Here is a 20,659-nt window from a genome sequence, read left to right as displayed (position 1 = left end):
TTGTATTCCCCTGTACCTGGGACTACAACCCCAGTTACAGAAGAAATCAACAATAAAAAAAATACACTAAGGCTAGATTATTAGTTCCAGCAGGCTGTATCTCTGGATCCGGCATTGACAGATGTTACCGCAGAAAACTAAACAGCGATGTGAACACGTCCTGGATAGTGTGACGGGTCTGTGCTTGTAGGCCAGGACAGTCATTACACGACATAGGCACTCAAAATATCTAGGGTCGTGTGTATTAACCACAATGTACGTGATACTGTTAATAATTTATTATATTTCCAATTCAGACAACTTAGTGAGAGAATGATAAAAAATTAAAAGATAATGTTATAGTTGATCAACTAAAATGAATGAAAATTTTATTAAGAATAAAAAAAAAAAAGATATATTTATTTTATTTTTATATATATATATATATATATATATATATATATATATATATATATATAATGTTAAAAAAAATAGTCGCCGGGTAGAGCACCTAGCCATAGGTTTTTCAGTTTGGTGTAGCGACTGACCCAGTTTTATCTAATTACACGCATAGGTTTCAACAGGTAAAAAGTCCAAATAATGCTTTTTTTTTTTCCCCCATTAACCACAAGAGACAGGATCTGCCCCCAAAGACAGGAAACCTGAAGTTCAAAAAGGCGGAGGCTCTCCTCCCACTTCAGTATGGTTTCCTGTGTGGCTTCTCCCTTGGGTGCCCTTTTTACCTGCAGTTCCCCCGTTCTATGGAGGTTGGCGGCATGTTGTGATGCGCTGGAGGTCCGGCAGAGGGCAGAGTAGCCGATCTTGAGGGCTCTGGAGCGTTATGGGGGCATGTTGCTTGGTGGCATAGATGCGCACCTTGGGCATCTTTCTGCTTGGCCCAGGGGAGGAGCGGTTACTTACTGAAGCCTGGCGGCTTACAGGAAGTAAAGGCGTCTGAGAACAAGGCCTGGAACGCACATGTGACGGATGTGGCATAGTGCGATGAGTGATGATGTCAGAAGAGGCGCATAAAGAGCGTGAAACACGGATGTAGCTGCCGGCAGGTTACATGGGAGTTTAACGCTGCATGTGAACGTCTCCTAGTGGGTTTCTTTGGATGGCCTGGATTAGGAGCATGGAACTTGCTCGCAAGCTATTATGGAGGAAGAAAGAAAAGATAAGGCGGATAATCCACTCCAGCTCTGGTACCTGGGGCTTCTGGCCATTGTTTTTGTTTTTTAAAAAGCCTGTATTAATGGTGTGTGTGTGTGTATGTATGTGTGTATGTATATATATATATATATATATATATATATGTGTGTGTGTGTGTTACAGGGAAAACCCAAAAAGGCTTCTGAATATGAAAATAAATTGTATCGCTGTCTTTTTATAAAAATCTTTAGTCAAATCCGAGGTTAGCTCTTTCCTGGCCACAAAAAGTCTGGAGTACAAAGAGAACAAAAGCCTAGACGGGGTCAGCCAATAGAAATTTTGTGTTCCTTGGACTCCCTTCCTTTGAAAACCCCTGTTCTGAGGTCTCATCTTATTCTTCTGGAGAAGATGAAAGAGAAATGGGAAGACCCTTTTTTCCAGTAGAGGATATTGATCGTTTATTGAAAGAAGTGAAATCAACTATGGGTATCGAAGATTCAAAAGAGCCTAAATCTGTGCGTGCAGGATATGATGTTTGGCGTCTTGACATTAGGCATCAAATATGTTTTCCAGTCCATAAAATGTAACAACTTTGATTAAAGGGGAGTGGAATAGGCCCAATAAAAGGGTTCATAGTTGTAAAAATACTAAAAGGAAATACCCCTTTTCGGAAGAGGATTGTGCCTAGGGCTGTAACGAGTATTCAATTAAATTGAGTAACTCGACACAAAAAAATCTGATTCATTTGTGTCACGTAACCACGGAGCGGTAGTGAAGCGCTTGCTATTACTCCAGCTCTGTGGTCTCCTGCTGGCCCACAATGCACTTGGAATACTCACCTTTCCAGCAGGGGGCCTCCGGACACTCCACAGCACGTCCATGGTTCTGCGCTGCACTAACCTCCTGACATACGCATGCCAGAGCAGCGCAGAACGATGGAGTGCCGGCAGCGCCCCTGCTGGAAATATAAGTTGGTGACACCGAGGGGGTGGGGGCGTGACTATTGCCGGGCGCCCGAAGTGCACAGCTTCATAGCAACCAATGACGCTGTGCACTCCAGGTGTCAGGAGGAGGGCACAAGGGGGAGCAGAGACTATGGCACAAGGGGGAGCGGAGACTATGGCACAAGGGGGAGCGGAGACTATGGCACAAGGGGGAGCGGAGACTATGGCACAAGGGGGAGCGGAGACTATGGCACAAGGGGGAGCGGAGACTATGGCACAAGGGGGAGCGGAGACTATGGCACAAGGGGGAGCGGAGACTATGGCACAAGGGGGAGCGGAGACTATGGCACAAGGGGGAGCGGAGACTATGGCACAAGGGGGAGCGGAGACTATGGCACAAGGGGGAGCGGAGACTATGGCACAAGGGGGAGCGGAGACTATGGCACAAGGGGGAGCGGAGACTATGGCACAAGGGGGAGCGGAGACTATGGCACAAGGGGGAGCGGAGACTATGGCACAAGGGGGAGCGGAGACTATGGCACAAGGGGGAGCGGAGACTATGGCACAAGGGGGAGCGGAGACTATGGCACAAGGGGGAGCGGAGACTATGGCACAAGGGGGAGCGGAGACTATGGCACAAGGGGGAGCGGAGACTATGGCACAAGGGGGAGCGGAGACTATGACACAAGGGGGAGCGGAGACTATGGCACAAGGGGGAGCGGAGACTATGGCACAAGGGGGAGCGGAGACTATGGCACAAGGGGGAGCGGAGACTATGGCACAAGGGGGAGCGGAGACTATGGCACAAGGGGGAGCGGAGACTATGGCACAAGGGGGAGCGGAGACTATGGCACAAGGGGGAGCGGAGACTATGGCACAAGGGTGGGGGAAAGCTGGTGGCACAAGGGTGGGGGAAAGCTGGTGGCACAAGGGTAGGGGAAAGCTGGTGGCACAAGGGTGGGGGAAAGCTGGTGGCACAAGGGTGGGGGAAAGCTGGTGGCACAAGGGTGGGGGAAAGCTGGTGGCACAAGGGTGGGGGAAAGCTGGTGGCACTGGGGTGGGGGAGAGCTGATGCACTTGGGCTGATGAGTTTTTATAAAGGAAAACAGTCGATTCATTTTTTCTTATTAGAGTACTTGATTGATTGTAAAAATAATTGGTAGAATACTTGATTGCTAAAATAATCTTTTGCTGCAGCCCTAATTGTGCCTCTTTGAATAGAGCAATATAATAATAGCAAAGACAGGTGCACTCTGCGTTCTTGCTAAACCCTCAAACTGATGTTAAAATTGAGAGATCAGCCAACATATCCTACTGTGGAGGACATGTCTGAGCCCGAGCACCGTACCAAGGTTTCTCAAGTAGCTCGGGTCCTAACACTCACCTACCTGTGCCGTATGGGCAATACCAGGGGCCAGTGGGCGAATTACAGGAGCGTGAGGTCTGACTTACAGACAACTGACTAGTTACCTCCAGCATGAAGCCTTGTAATAAAGCACCTAAGATAGACGTAGCTATTTATAAAGTGACTAAGAGGTAGTGTTCTCTTAGAGACCTCTTAGATAAAAAAGCGGATGGATTCTTGAAAGGGGACTGGGAAGCTTCTACGTCTTCTATTAGACCCTCTATTGTGTCCACTTGTACGGCCCGTTCCTTAATTATTTGGCTTTCAGAATTAGAGGACCAGATTAAAAACAAATGGGAAGAAATCTTAGCAGGGCTTCTCACCATTAAAAAGCAGCAGATTGTTTAGCGGATGCCTCGGCGGATTCTATTAGGTTAGCAGCTAGATCTTCTGCCCGTAGGGCTTTATGGCTAAAGGGCTGAGATGGAGATTTACTTTAAAAAAGGTAAAGGTAAGGTTTGACCGTCCCTTTCGAGGTAGTAGAGAAGGAGATAAAAAGACAAACAATTTAAGTTTAGGTCACAAAGGAGAGGTGGAAGTTTTTTTTTTTTCTTCAGTCAATCCTTGGGTAAAAAGAAAAAGTACAATCAGCAATGAGACCATATTGCATGTAGGAGGAAGGTTAGCAAATTTTCTTCCTGCATGGCAACAAGTTTCCAGCAGTTCTTGGATCCTAGACACCATAGGTCAGGGTTAAAGCTGGAGTTTCGTTCTCCTCCTCCGGTAAGGTTTGTGGTCACAAAGACTGCTGGAGGGGGAAACGACTCCTATAGAACGAGGTTCTAGAGTTGATAAAAAAGAGAGTTCTAATTCCGGTTCTGAGTGGTCAGGAGGGAGAAGGTTTTTATTCTCCTCTCTTTTTAGTGAGAAAACCAGACTGTTTATAAATTTAAAAAAGCTAAATTGTTTCTTGCTCGTAAAAAAAATTCTAAATGGAGACTATAAGATCAGCTATAAATCTGCTCTTTCCCAATTGCTTCTGTCGGTACTGGACTTAAAGGGAACCTGTCACCTGGATTTGGGGTATAGAGCTGAGGACATGGGTTGCTAGATGGCCGCTAGCACATCCGCAATACCCAGTCCCCATAGCTCTGTGTGCTTTTATTGTGTATAAAAACTAATTTGATACATATGCAAATTAACCCCGAAATGAGTCATAGCTTGAAAATATGACTCTTCTCTGGTCACACAAGTAAGATATGACTCTTTTATGTTAATTTGCATATGTATCAAATCGTTTTTTTTACACAATAAAAGCACACAGAGCTATGGGGACTGGGTATTGCGGATGTGCTAGCGGCCATCTAGCAACCCATGTCCTCAGCACTATACACAAAATCCTGGTGAACAGGTTCCCTTTAAAAGATGCCTATTTTCATCTCCCTATTCATCAGGATTATCAAAAGTTTCCTCAGAGTAGCGGTAAAGTTAGGGGGAGTCGTCAGACATCTACAGTTTCAGTCCCTTCCTTTTGGACTGTCAATGGCACCAACTGTGTTCACAAAGGTGATATCAGAAATGGGGGCTCATATCAGAGAGAAGGACATTCTCTTTATCCCTTATCTAGACGATTTTGACGGGCGAGATTCTCCATTTAGCCGAACAGAATTGCAGATCCATTTATGTGGTTCTCATCAAGGGGACAGAAAATGTTCAGGCAGATTTTCTAAGTCATGATTTGATTTCCCAGATAGTGAGGTCTAAATCAGAGGATTTTCAAAAAGACAGTTGGGGGCTCTCTTCAATAGACTTTTTTTGCTACAAGTCAGAACAAGAAAGTGAACAAATTATATTCCCTGTCTCCAGAAGGATTCCCCTGTGGACTGGATGTTTTCCTTCACAGTTGGAATTTCCCTCTGGCTTATGCACTCCCTCCTTTTCCCTTGATTCCCAGGGTTTTGCAAAAGATAAGGGAGGATTGCTTGAGAGTCATTTTGATAGCTTCCTTTTGGCCCAGAAGGACGTGGTTCACCTGGTTAAGAAAGTTGTCTGTCCCATGGGAACTTCGGGAAGTCCACGACCTTCTGTCTCAGGGGCCGATTTTTCATCCGCAGATAAAGGGCCTCCATCTGACGAAGAGTCTTTCCATTGTCTTGATGTTAGGAGATGTTTGATACAGTACTTGTCCAAAACTAAAGACTGGAGGAAATCTTCCTCGATGTTTGTTGTGTTTTAGGGGAAAAAGTAAAGGTCATACTGCATCTAAAAATACTTTGGCTAGATGGATTACGTCAACAATATCTTTGACATTATTCATCTTCAGGAAAGTCTCCTCCAAAAGGCCTTAGGGCCAATTATACAAGAGCTATTTCTACCTCTTGGGCTGAGAGGGCTTCTATCTCTCTTGAGGATATCTGTAAGCGTCGGTATGGTCTTCTCCAACCACTTTTTTCAGACATTACCAGTTACAGTTAGACTCTTCTTCTGATTAAACCTTCGCTACTAAAGTGCTTTCTGCTGTCAACCCACCTTAAGGGTCTCCTTGGTTATTCACTCTCTTGGTGCTGTTGTGGGTGATGGGAAAAATCAAGATTATTCTTTCCGGTAATTGGATTTTCCTGAACCCACGACGGCACCCTTATTTCCCTTCCCTGTTTGTGTTGGTGGTTGGTGCAAATTTTACACGGGTATGGGTGTGTGGGGGGGGGACGAAAAAAAGAAAAAATATATATACATAACTTGATTGGAGGTTTTAATGCTAATAATTTTGTGAGGAGTTCCTCTCATCCTTGGAAAGACCTACTGAAGTGGGAGGAGAGCCTCCGCCTTTTTGTACTTCAGGTTTCCTGTCTTTGGGGGCAAATCCTCGTGGTGCTGTCGTGGGTTCAGGAAAATCCAATTACCGGTAAGAGTAATCTTCATTTTTCCATCCTAGTTATACACTTGAGTGAATTCATGGCAAACAGAACATAAACAACAAAACTCCTTGCCCGTCTGGGTGCTAACTAAACATAGTTGTCACCTCACCTCGCTAATTTCACAAAACTCCGGAAGATCAGGCTTCACTCAGCCACCAAGTCAACTAGCTTCGAGGTTCTGACACTGAGCATTTCAGCCCTGTATTTATCCCCACAGTAATGAGCTTTGCAGCTACACCCGTGTCTACCTCAGGCTAGGTAAAAGTGTTGTACTGGAGTGTGGAGGGAATGGCAGGTCCCACTACCAATGCTAACATGCCATTCACAAAAAATCCAGGCCCATAAAGCACTTAAAAAAAAAAAAAAAAGTGCCCCTGCAAACTACACTTTTCTGAAACCACCCAGCTTTCCTGGGTTCTTTTACTGAGCATCCTGGGTGAGATATACACCCCTCCAGTACTTTTCCCAGTCACCATGTTAAAATGGCTATGGAGAGAGTGTACCTTTTTATTATTTTGAAAGTATATGAATCTAAAGACCATCAAGGATTCCTGCATTCAGATTTTTATTACTTGGAGTAAAAAGACAACAGGTCGTATTTGGGAAAAATACAGGATTTCAAAAACTAGAGCCAAATCCCTGGCTTTTGTGGATCAAGCATCCCCCAAATAACCTAAATTCCCTCAAACATTGGCAACTATACACTAGTGTTTTTGTTGGACTGTTATGAAGTAATTGTACCATGCTTTATTTGTTGCCATAGAATCTGTCGTACTTGGTGTGCTACCTGCTATCTGTAACGTCAGACTTTTTTTTCTCTAGCAAACCAAGGATCAAAGGCTTGTGTATTCTGGCAAACTCCTCCTTGATCACTTGCGTTTGAAAGATGTTCTCAGGAAAGTAAGTATTCAGAATATTGCTATGCCTTCCTAATTCTACCTGTGAGTTTGCTGCCTGCAAAGTGTTTTGATCCAAAAACTTCAGATAGTATCTTGATGCTACAGACGTCCCCCAATAAATAATCTGTGTAGAACTCTAAAGTATTTGCTAAACATTTACAATGACTTGAAAGGGGTTATCCCATGAAAAGTATTACTGATTAGGGACATGGAGGGTCTTAAAGGCATTTTGGGCTAAAAATCATTTTTGCATTGGGTCTTTATTAAAAATATTGAGCCGTTCTGTCACAAAGGGTTAACTGTTTTTCTAGCTGTGTGACTGGTACTTTCACTTTGTCATAAACAATTATTTAAGCCACATGCTTATCAGTAAGAGAAGAATTTAGCTATGAGTGTTTATAAGGTCAGAAATAATGAGCCCATCAGCTGAGTTGCCTGACAGAACAGAGATGAAATTCAGATCCTGTTACAGAGAAAAGTGCTCTAAACTTTTATTAAAGACCAGTTGAAAAAATGATTAACTCAAAATGAGTACAATGCCATAATAAAAATGCCCCTAAAGGTGTACATAGGCATTAATGGCCCTTTACACAGTCCGAGAATCCGCAAGTTAATCGCTAACTAGCATTGTAAAAATGCTACTGATTACCCAGGTAAAAAATAATTCATGTGGACACAAAAATCGTCTTTTTACGGCAGCAAATCATACTGTGTGAACAGCCTCTGCCGCTGGCAAACAACCAGTCAGTATGGGGACGAGCAATGGCATTAGCCCATACTGTGGAGGAGATCGCTGCATGCTAAAGCGGTGGTCTCCATTGACGAGCAGGCGATTGTTGGGAAGGAACGCTTACATCCCAACAATCTCCTGCTGTGTCGTCCTGTGGAAAGAATGAAATTCATTTAATGTTGAGAGGAGGCATCACATCACCTTTACTACATGCAGTACTGTGTTTTCCGTCTTGAAAAATGGATCTCAGACGGAAATGATCCAAACAGATCCCAAATGTGCCTAACTGATGCATGGGATCTGTGTTTTTTTCTTCCTTAATTTTCTGTTCTTCTGCAGGATCAGAAGAACGGGAAAATAACAGTGATGTGAACTGTCCCTAACCTATACAAATATATAAATAGGACGCATAAAAAATATGGTGGAAAGCTCTTCCATGTAAAATCTCATCAAAAGACAAGGGGCACTGCCTCCGACTGGAGAAGAAAAAGTTCAGTCTCCAGAAGCATCAAGGCTTCTTTACTGTAAGAACTGTAAGGGTCCATTCACACGTCCGTAGAATGGGTCCTAATCCGCACCCATTTATTCTCTATGGGGCCCGAAGAGATGCAGACAGCGCACACTATACTGTCCGCATCTGCATTTCCCGATTTTCCAGTCCGCGGCTCCCGAAAAAAATAGAACATGTTCTATTCTTGTACGCAATTGCGGACAAGAATAGGCAGTTCTATGGGGGTGCAGATCGGGTGTATAGCGGATCCACAATACACTACGGACGCGTGAATGGACCCTAAATCTGTGAAATAGACTTTCTCAGGATGTAGTCACAGCAGGAACAGTGGACCGTTTTGAAAAAAGCTTAGATGATTTCCTAGAACTAAATGACATTATCCTGTCCGTTTGCATGCAGATTTCCGGATCCGGCAGGCAGTTCCGGCGACAGAACTGCTTGCCGGATCACTCTGCCGCAAGTGTGAAAGTAGTCTAAGGGTCCATTCACACGTCCGTTGTTTCTTTCCTGATCTGTTCCGTTTTTTGCTGAACAGATCTGGACCAGATCTGGACCCATTCATTTTCAATGGGTCCTGAAAAAAAACGGACAGCTCAATGTCAGATTTTTTTCAGGACCCATTGAAAATGAATGGGTCCAGATCTGTTCCGCAAAAAACGGAACAGATCAGGAAAGAAACAACGGACGTGTGAATGGACCCTAAGGGCACCTTTTTTTGCAGCACGATCTGTAGTTTTTATTGATACCATTTTGGAGTGTGCATGACTTTTTTTGGTGGCTCAATGTTATTTTTCTATTGAATGCATACTGTAAAGGACTCTGAAGAAGCTCCCGTCCTCATCATAGAACGTGATTTCCTTCTTACAGCAGCTTTTCCTGACTGTTCTATGTAAGGACTTGCTTTATATGCCTTAGTTATCTGAATATTTTTCTTATATCTGCATTTTCTCTTATCTTGGGTTGACATTTTGGGACTTAGGAACCAATTACCATTTTTCCATAGAGTTATGGACTCAAGTTACAATGGTTTCAACTTACAATGGTCATTCCATAACCAAATAATATTGTAACTTGAGGGATGACTGTATTTAGCACTTATCGAGTGATGGTTATTGTAAACGTGTGAAAGAGATCTTATGTCAGAACTGGCATTGGTGCTGTGCTTTTTGTTCACCCTGTGACATTTGAATGTGGTAGTTCATTTGCATGTACAATCTCCAACAGTGAGGTGGTCTGAGATGTTTCGTGTGTAATATTTTTCTGATTCAGGGGCTGTTCACACAGCAGATTTTGCCCCTGGAGTTTTGGCGTGGACACTGCGCCAAAATTCCAGCGGTGGCTGCCTCCCTTTGTCTTCAGTGGGAGGCAGCTCTGCAGTTTAAAGGGGTTGTCTCACTTCAGTAAGTTGCATTTATTATGTAGAGAAAGTCAATGGAAGCCACTTCCTAATGTATTGTAATTCTCCATATTGCTTCCTTTGCTGGCTAGATTCATTTTTCCATCACATTATACACTGCTCGTTTCCATGGTTACAGACCACCCTGCAATCCATCAGTGGTGGTCGTGCTTACACACTATAGGAAAAAGCATCAGCCTCTCTGGTGGCCGGGACCATGGGTGCGCACATAGGCTCGTGCTTTTTCCTATAGTGTGCAAGCATGACCACCATTGATGGATTGCAGGGTGGTCGTAACCATGGAAACGAGCAGTCTATAATGTGATAGAAAAATGAATCCAGCCATCACAGGAGGCAATATGGACAATAATATATTAGTAAGTGGCTTGTATTAACTTTCTCTACATGATAAATGCAACTTACTGAAGTGAGACAACTCCTTTAAGGCCCGGCGGATAAAAGCCAGGACCGTGCCAAGAACGTATCCATTAATGGTGCATTGTGGGGACAGTCGGTTAAAGCTGTGGCATGCGATGGAGCTAAGCCGCTGGTGGGTCTGTGGCATCTGAAGTGAACAAGTGTGGTCGAAACTGTGTGAATAGGCCGTTAGACTGTTATTCTTTCTCATTTCAGCAAGATGAATATCACATGGTTCATTTAGTATGTGCCTCCAGGACCCCACCAAATTCCCCCAAACCAAGCACCAGCAGAGAGAGCGCTGCAACTGACAACACCAGCAGTAGATCAGTAAGTTGTCGGATAGGCGAAACGCCTAAAATTCCTCTCGGTCCTGCACTAAGGGTGCATGCATGCAGCACTGCAGTTTATGCTGAGCTTCTGCTTGGATTTTCTTGCATACGGTATTTCTCTTTGTTTCCACACCAAAGTCTGCATGTGCTACAAGATAGCACACTTTACATTGCAAACCGTAATATCTGCACTGAATCTCCTTGCAAACAATTGACATCCGCACTGCAGGTCAATTTCGACGTTGAAAAATGTCTTATCTGGTACTGTATTAGGCTGCAGATTTTCATGACGACAATCCAATATGCACCATGTGCATGTGGGTTTAGGGTTGGTTCACACGTTGCGGAAATGCCGCAAATTTTTCGTTCTGCTTTGTAGGCTGAAGATCAGCAGCAGAATACATTTGCAGCAAAATGGATGAGATTTTTCATCATAGATGTCACCCCTTTAACCTCCTCAGGACCGCCGTACGCAGGATTGCGTCCTGGCGGCGGCCCTGCTCTTCTGGGTGGACGCATATACGCGTCCTCTCGCGATAGCTGAGATTTCCTGTGAACGCGCTCACACAGGCGCGCGCGCTCACAGGAACGGAAGGTAAGCGAGTGGATCTCCAGCCTGCCAGCGGCGATCGTTCGCTGGCAGGCTGGAGATGTGATTTTTTTAACCCCTAACAGGTATATTAGACGCTGTTTTGATAACAGCGTCTAATATACCTGCTACCTGGTCCTCTGGTGGTCCCCTTTGTTTGGATCGACCACCAGAGGACACAGGCAGCTCAGTAAAGTAGCACCAAGCACCACTACACTACACTACACCCCCCCTGTCACTTATTAACCCCTTATCAACCACTGATCACCCCTGATCACCCCATATAGACTCCCTGATCACCCCCCTGTCATTGACCACTCCCCTGTCATTGATCACCCCCCTGTAAGGCTCCATTCAGAGGTCCGTAGGATTTTTACGGATCCACTGATAGATGGATCGGATCCGCAAAACACATACGGACGTCTGAATGGAGCCTTACAGTGGGGTGATCAATAACGGGGGTGATTACCCCATATAGACTCCCTGATCACCCCCCTGTCATTGATCACCCCCCTGTAAGGCTGCATTCAGATGTCCGTATGTTTTTTACGGATCCGCAAAACACATACGGATATCTGAATGGAGCCTTATAGGGGGGTGATCAATGACAGGGGGGTGATCACTCATATAGACTCCCCGATCACCCCCCTGTCATTGATCACCCCCCTGTAAGGCTGCATTCAGATGTCCGTATGTTTTTTACGGATCCATGGATCGGATCCGCAAAACACATACGGATATCTGAATGGAGCCTTATAGGGGGGTGATTAATGACAGGGGGGTGATCACCCCATACAGACTCCCTGATCACCCCCCTGTCATTTTCCACCCCCCTGTCATTGATCACCCCCCTGTAAGGCTCCATTCAGACATTTTTTTGGCCCAAGTTAGCGGAATTTTTTTTTTTTTCTTACAAAGTCTCATATTCCACTAACTTGTGTCAAAAAATAAAATCTCACATGAACTCACCATACCCCTCACGGAATCCAAATGCGTAAACATTTTTAGACCTTTATAAAGTAGAAAAAGAAGAATACAGCGGCTCACCCTCTCTCTATACGGAACAGGTGCTCACCCCCAGGTCCCACCCTCAGGACCAGTAGAAAAGTAAAATATAGCAAGTATGGGGGGGCACTCACAAAAGGGACCACCACGGCAGTGACAGTGATTATACACTTTAATTTGTTAAAATTTTAAGAACATACCCCTAAAATCATACAAACATACAAATACATATCCCACATATGCCCCACACTCAGTCTCTGCGTCAATGCGTAGGTATTCAAGTATAGAACCGCGTGCAAAAGATATATTGTAGTAATGACACCAGTTCTGTGGATAAATGCGCCAGCACCAGTGTACTGCTTAGGTGCAGTGATTGAATACGCCGCTTCAATGTCCAGTGCACTTGGTATAGTGAAGCACAAGTCCAAAACCCAATGCGGTATGGCCCCACAATCGTGGGTATGACTCACTTGCCTCTACAGTGCTCAAAATCGAGCCCGGTCTTACCCGTCTTCACTGCCTCCTCCGCAGCGGCGATCCAGGCGGCCGCTCACCACACAGCGTCTCACGTGGTGTGCTCGGCCTGAACGTGGCGTCCCACGTGACCTGGTTGCCTTGGGGACCGGATACACGCTCGTATGACGTCACTATTGAGCGACTGCCTTGGAATCCGTACGTGATGCTTTGTTTACTTTGCTTTTGATTTTTATGTAGCCGGCTTCTTCTTTCTTTAAATGGATCCACGCTCACTTCCAACCGCCAGACGCGTTTCAGGGTCCTACACCCCTTCCTCAGTGGCCAACTGAGTGAGCGGATCCTCACTCCTTTTAAATGGGATAACCCCGCCCACATTTCTCCATATTCCTTATATCATTGTATTCTATGGAGTGGATTTGCCCCTTGTGGAGTGGGTTCCTATTCCTAGTACATGGATCATACGTTCATATATCAATTCGTTATACATATTTAAAACAATAAATACCCCTAACAACATATCTATTACATATATATAGATAAGAATGAATAAAAATACATAAAATAGATACTGAAGAAGACTGCAAGGTCATATCTTCTATCCGCATAGAAAACGCAATAAAAACGCAATAGAAACGCATACGTGTATATTGCGTTTTACATATAAGGCAAACGTACTCATTCGGGGGAACTGTATTATTCATCCCGAAGGACCGATGAGTGAGATTGGGGAGCCTTCCGGCGAGGAGGGGAGATCACAGTGTCGATAAACGACCAAACTGCGATGTCCCATCCCTACCGGAAAATCCCCCTACAGGAACCCAAACACTTCCATTTCGGCGTTGAGGCCTCTAGGAATGATTGTATCATACTCAAAGATCCTTCGGGATTCTTGTCGTGACATGTGTGCAATATGATTACCCCCTCTCCATGCCTTTTTAACTCTTTCTATTGCTACAAACTTAAGGCCTGTAGGGTCACAGTTATGTATTGTTTTGAAATGTTTGGATACGGAGTGCGTCTCTAGGCCTTTTTTAATGTTTGCCACATGTTCCGCTACCCTCTTTTTTAACGTTCTCTTGGTCCTGCCTATATATTGTTTCCTGCATCCACATTGTAACAGATATATAACATCTGTGGAATCACAGGTCAGGCATTCTTGTATGTCCAAACTAAATGTGTTAACTGTAGACTTTACTACTGTAGTTTTTTTGGGGAAACTAGTTATTTTGCAATTAGCACATCTGCCACACTTAAAAAACCCATTTACTGCTAACCAATTTTCCTTTTTATGGTTATCTTTTCTCACCTTCACAGTTGGAGCTACTTTCCCAGCCAAGTTATTTGCCCTTGTGTATGTTATTTTTGGTGCTTCACTTAAGAGGGGCCCTACTATCTTGTCATTCAATAAGTGTCCCCAGTGCTTCCGGATACTCTTTTCCACTAATTTAAATTGTGAATTAAATGGAAGAATAATCCTCAATGTTTCATCGCATGACTGGGGACCACTAGCTAGAAAAAACTCTTTTCTTTCCATTTTCTTTACCTTCTCCAGTGACCTATCTATCACTTGAACTGGATAGTCTCGTTCTAATAGTTGTTGTTTCAAAATAGTCGCTTCTTCCTCGAATTTATTGACATCAGTACAGTTCCGTTTGAGTCTACGGAACTGACTGGTTGGCACGTTAATCAGCCATCGAGGAAGATGACAACTGGCAAATCTAATAAAGCTGTTTTTAGCGACTGGTTTGAAGAAGGTATTACAATGTAGTTGGTTTCCCCTTACCCATATCTCCAAATCCAAAAACTCAACTTTCAATTTGCTCACATTGGGGCTGAACACTAAATTCCTGTCATTGACATTAATATTCTGGAGAAATAAATCCAAAGATTCAGATGTGTCCTGCCAAATGAATAAAATGTCATCTATGTAGCGCCGCCATAGCACCAGATCCGTCCCCAGCCTGGGCATGATGATCTCCTTCTCCCATTGAGCCAAAAACAAGTTGGCATAGCTGGGGGCGAATCTAGTGCCCATGGCGGTGCCCGTGCGCTGTACATAGAAATCCCTTTCAAAAGAAAAATAGTTATGGGACAGAATATATCTCACTCCCTCCAATATGAACTCCAACTGTTCCATGGAGAGACCGGCAGGCATTGCAAGAACAACTGTCGGGAGATGCCGGTCTCTCCATGGAACAGTTGGAGTTCATATTGGAGGGAGTGAGATATATTCTGTCCCATAACTATTTTTCTTTTGAAAGGGATTTCTATGTACAGCGCACGGGCACCGCCATGGGCACTAGATTCGCCCCCAGCTATGCCAACTTGTTTTTGGCTCAATGGGAGAAGGAGATCATCATGCCCAGGCTGGGGACGGATCTGGTGCTATGGCGGCGCTACATAGATGACATTTTATTCATTTGGCAGGACACATCTGAATCTTTGGATTTATTTCTCCAGAATATTAATGTCAATGACAGGAATTTAGTGTTCAGCCCCAATGTGAGCAAATTGAAAGTTGAGTTTTTGGATTTGGAGATATGGGTAAGGGGAAACCAACTACATTGTAATACCTTCTTCAAACCAGTCGCTAAAAACAGCTTTATTAGATTTGCCAGTTGTCATCTTCCTCGATGGCTGATTAACGTGCCAACCAGTCAGTTCCGTAGACTCAAACGGAACTGTACTGATGTCAATAAATTCGAGGAAGAAGCGACTATTTTGAAACAACAACTATTAGAACGAGACTATCCAGTTCAAGTGATAGATAGGTCACTGGAGAAGGTAAAGAAAATGGAAAGAAAAGAGTTTTTTCTAGCTAGTGGTCCCCAGTCATGCGATGAAACATTGAGGATTATTCTTCCATTTAATTCACAATTTAAATTAGTGGAAAAGAGTATCCGGAAGCACTGGGGACACTTATTGAATGACAAGATAGTAGGGCCCCTCTTAAGTGAAGCACCAAAAATAACATACACAAGGGCAAATAACTTGGCTGGGAAAGTAGCTCCAACTGTGAAGGTGAGAAAAGATAACCATAAAAAGGAAAATTGGTTAGCAGTAAATGGGTTTTTTAAGTGTGGCAGATGTGCTAATTGCAAAATAACTAGTTTCCCCAAAAAAACTACAGTAGTAAAGTCTACAGTTAACACATTTAGTTTGGACATACAAGAATGCCTGACCTGTGATTCCACAGATGTTATATATCTGTTACAATGTGGATGCAGGAAACAATATATAGGCAGGACCAAGAGAACGTTAAAAAAGAGGGTAGCGGAACATGTGGCAAACATTAAAAAAGGCCTAGAGACGCACTCCGTATCCAAACATTTCAAAACAATACATAACTGTGACCCTACAGGCCTTAAGTTTGTAGCAATAGAAAGAGTTAAAAAGGCATGGAGAGGGGGTAATCATATTGCACACATGTCACGACAAGAATCCCGAAGGATCTTTGAGTATGATACAATCATTCCTAGAGGCCTCAACGCCGAAATGGAAGTGTTTGGGTTCCTGTAGGGGGATTTTCCGGTAGGGATGGGACATCGCAGTTTGGTCGTTTATCGACACTGTGATCTCCCCTCCTCGCCGGAAGGCTCCCCAATCTCACTCATCGGTCCTTCGGGATGAATAATACAGTTCCCCCGAATGAGTACGTTTGCCTTATATGTAAAACGCAATATACACGTATGCGTTTCTATTGCGTTTTTATTGCGTTTTCTATGCGGATAGAAGATATGACCTTGCAGTCTTCTTCAGTATCTATTTTATGTATTTTTATTCATTCTTATCTATATATATGTAATAGATATGTTGTTAGGGGTATTTATTGTTTTAAATATGTATAACGAATTGATATATGAACGTATGATCCATGTACTAGGAATAGGAACCCACTCCACAAGGGGCAAATCCACTCCATAGAATACAATGATATAAGGAATATGGAGAAATGTGGGCGGGGTTATCCCATTTAAAAGGAGTGAGGATCCGCTCACTCAGTTGGCCACTGAGGAAGGGGTGTAGGACCCTGAAACGCGTCTGGCGGTTGGAAGTGAGCGTGGATCCATTTAAAGAAGGAAGAAGCCGGCTACATAAAAATCAAAAGCAAAGTAAACAAAGCATCACGTACGGATTCCAAGGCAGTCGCTCAATAGTGACGTCATACGAGCGTGTATCCGGTCCCCAAGGCAACCAGGTCACGTGGGACGCCACGTTCAGGCCGAGCACACCACGTGAGACGCTGTGTGGTGAGCGGCCGCCTGGATCGCCGCTGCGGAGGAGGCAGTGAAGACGGGTAAGACCGGGCTCGATTTTGAGCACTGTAGAGGCAAGTGAGTCATACCCACGATTGTGGGGCCATACCGCATTGGGTTTTGGACTTGTGCTTCACTATACCAAGTGCACTGGACATTGAAGCGGCGTATTCAATCACTGCACCTAAGCAGTACACTGGTGCTGGCGCATTTATCCACAGAACTGGTGTCATTACTACAATATATCTTTTGCACGCGGTTCTATACTTGAATACCTACGCATTGACGCAGAGACTGAGTGTGGGGCATATGTGGGATATGTATTTGTATGTTTGTATGATTTTAGGGGTATGTTCTTAAAATTTTAACAAATTAAAGTGTATAATCACTGTCACTGCCGTGGTGGTCCCTTTTGTGAGTGCCCCCCCATACTTGCTATATTTTTAGACCTTTATATTCCAGACTTCTTCTCACGCTTTAGGGCTCCTAGAATGCCAGGGCAGTATAAATACCCCACATGTGACCCCATTTCGGAAAGAAGACACCCCAAGGTATTCCGTGAGGGGCATATTGAGTCCATGAAAGATTGAAATTTTTGTCCCAAGTTAGCGGAAAGGGAGACTTTGTGAGAAAAAAAAAAAAAAAAAATCAATTTCCGCTAACTTGTGCCAAAAAAAAATAAATTCTATGAACTCGCCATGCCACTCATTGAATACCTTGGGGTGTCTTCTTTCCAAAATAGGGTCACATGTGGGGTATTTATACTGCCCTGGCATTTTAGGGGCCCTAAAGCGTGAGAAGAAGTCTGGGATCCAAATGTCTAAAAATGCCCTCCTAAAAGGAATTTGGGCCGCTTTGCGTATCTAGGCTGCAAAAAAGTGTCACACATCTGGTATTGCCGTACTCAGGAGAAGTTGGGCAATGTTCAAATGCCAACTTTGTATAAAAAATGTGAAAAGTTGTCTTTTGCCGAGATATTTCTCTCACCCAGCATGAGTATATGTAAAAAGACACCCTAAAACACATTTCCCAACTTCTCCTGAATACGGCGATACCACATTTGTGACACATTTTTGCAGCTTAGGTGGGCAAAGGGGCCCACATTCTAAAGAGCACCTTTAGGATTTCACAGGTCATTTACCTACTTACCACACATTAGGGCCCCTAGAATGCCAGGGCAGTATAATTACCCCACAAGTGACTCCATTTTGGAAAGAAGACACCCCAAGGTATTCCGTGAGGGGCATGGCGAGTTCCTAGAATTTTTTATTTTTTGTCACAAGTTAGCGGAAAATGATGATTTTATTATTATTTTTTTTTTTCTTACAAAGTCTCATATTCCACTAACTTGTGACAAAAAATAAAAACTTCCATGAAATCACTATGCCCATCAGCGAATACCTTGGGGTGTCTTCTTTCCAAAATGGGGTCACTTGTGGGGTAGTTATACTGCTCTGGCATTCTAGGGGCCCAAATGTGTGGTAAGTAGTTCGAAATCAAAATCTGTAAAAAAATGGCCGGTGAAATCCGAAAGGTGCTCTTTGGAATGTGGGCCCCTTTGCCCACCTAGGCTGCAAAAAAGTGTCACACATGTGGTATCTCCGTACTCAGGAGAAGTTGGGCAATGTGTTTTGGGGTGTCATTTTACATATACCCATGCTGGGTGAGATAAATATCTTTGTCAAATGCCAACTTTGTATAAAAAAATGGGAAAAGTTGTCTTTTGCCAAGATATTTCTCTCACCCAGCATGAGTATATGTAAAAAGACACCCTAAAACACATTTCCCAACTTCTCCTGAATACGGCGATACCACATTTGTGACACATTTTTGCAGCTTAGGTGGGCAAAGGGGCCCACATTCCAAAGAGCACCTTTCGGATTTCACCGGCCATTTTTTACAGATTTTGATTTCAAACTACTTACCACACATTTGGGCCCCTAGAATGCCAGGGCAGTATAACTACCCCACAAGTGACCCCATTTTGGAAAGAAGACACCCCAACGTATTCGCTGATGAGCATAGTGAGTTCATGGAAGTTTGTATTTTTTGTCACAAGTTAGTGGAATATGAGACTTTGTAAGGAAAAAAATAAATAAAAAAATCATCATTTTCTGCTAACTTGTGACAAAAAATAAAAAGTTCTATGAACTCACTATGCCCATCAGCGAATACCTTAGGGTGTCTACTTTCCGAAATGGGGTCATTTGTGGGGTGTTTGTACTGTCTGGCCATTGTAGAACCTCAGGAAACATGACAGGTGCTCAGAAAGTCAGAGCTGCTTCAAAAGCGGAAATTCACATTTTTGTACCATAGTTTGTAAACGCTATAACTTTTACCCAAACCATTTTTTTTTTATCAAAGACATGTAGAACAATAAATTTTGAGAAAAATGTATATATGGATGTCGTTTTTTTTTGCAAAATTTTACAACTGAAAGTGAAAAATGTCATTTTTTTTGCAAAAAAATCGTTAAATTTCGATTAATAACAAAAAAAAGTAAAAATGTCAGCAGCAATGAAATACCACCAAATGAAAGCTCTATTAGTGAGAAGAAAAGGAGGTAAAATTCATTTGGGTGGTAAGTTGCATGACCGAGGAATAAACGGTGAAAGTAGTGTAGGTCAGAAGTGTAAAAAGTGGCCTGGTCTTTAAGGGTGTTTAAGCTAAGGGGGCTGAGGTGGTTAAATGCAGCAGGGTGAAGTCCACAGTGGGTTTTTGACCGGTTTGTGAGGACATGCCCTAAAGAAGTTCTCATGGCTGCCTGTTAGGGATTTAGATTTTATATTTTTTAAAGTGGGGAAGCTTTTGTTGTTGCACTTATTGAGTTGTATTTTGGGTCACTACATGAAATGAGGACAGATAAGATGTCTCCTATATGTTATCCAGTCAAGCATAAAAAGCACAGAGGAGATTACTGAGGAATGATAAGCAACTGGCAGTGAATTAGATCTATGTCTGAAATTGGCTGAAGTCATCCATTATGTCACTGCAGGACTGCTTTGGCTGGTTTATATAAGTGTGTCAAGTGCCTATTGAATGTGATGATGTAACAGAGCCAACAGTGTCATAGGCGCTAATGAGTTAATGTGGGCATATAACAGATGTACTGGTGAGAGATGAGATTCTTTTGTGAACAGGGGATTAAAACAGCTAGGCCGTTTTGTTGTAGTGTAAGAGCAGTCACACTAATAAACCGGAGAATTTTTTTTTGTACAACCTTTTACAATTAATTTTTTTTTTTTTTTTCCACGTGTCGGTCATTTGTCATTTCTAAATTTGGATGTTCTTTTTCCAGAATTTAGAACACTCAGGATCATATCTCCCTGTATCTGCGAGCCGGGATATGCCGTCCACACCATCAAACTCTAGAACCGAGGAAAACTTACGACATCGCCATAATCCTCATACATATACAGATGCCATGCACAACCACTCATTTCCATACAACAGACAACCGTAAGTCCAGTATAATGATGTGCGTGCAGTTTTTTTTTTTTTTTTACTACCTCTGTACAGGATTCTTTTTGCATTTTCTACTTGAGCTTTTTAAAATTGATGGCCTATGCTAAGAATACGCTCTTAAATATATTAAATTGGTGGGGATCCAACTCTTGGCTGCCCCCACAATCAGTCGTTGGCAGAGGGGTGAGTGCTGCAACCTGTTCATTGTTACATCAGTCTGGACACTGTTCGTACAACAGAAAGC

At 43.4% G+C, this 20,659-nt stretch overlaps 1 protein-coding gene across 3 annotated transcripts in view; it reads left to right on the top strand.

Annotated features, from left to right (window-relative positions):
• Window positions 1–20,659, top strand: part of HERPUD2 (HERPUD family member 2) — a 59,377-nt gene that overhangs the window by 9,129 nt on the left and 29,589 nt on the right. Inside the window, exons 3-5 of one of the 3 annotated variants that reach the window (XM_040432302.1) lie at window positions 7,161–7,238; window positions 10,508–10,621; window positions 20,249–20,409. In XM_040432302.1, the coding sequence (XP_040288236.1) occupies window positions 7,161–7,238; window positions 10,508–10,621; window positions 20,249–20,409 (353 nt within the window). The remainder of the gene's footprint in view (window positions 1–7,160; window positions 7,239–10,507; window positions 10,622–20,248; window positions 20,410–20,659) is intronic. The other 2 variants (XM_040432303.1, XM_040432304.1) reach the window with 2 other exon arrangements.

The sequence above is a fragment of the Bufo bufo genome, chromosome 5 (genome assembly GCF_905171765.1).
Source record: "Bufo bufo chromosome 5, aBufBuf1.1, whole genome shotgun sequence".
Taxonomy (NCBI): Eukaryota; Metazoa; Chordata; class Amphibia; order Anura; family Bufonidae; genus Bufo; species Bufo bufo.
Note: the sequence above shows the minus strand (reverse complement) of the source record. Positions and strands in the feature narration are given on the sequence as shown.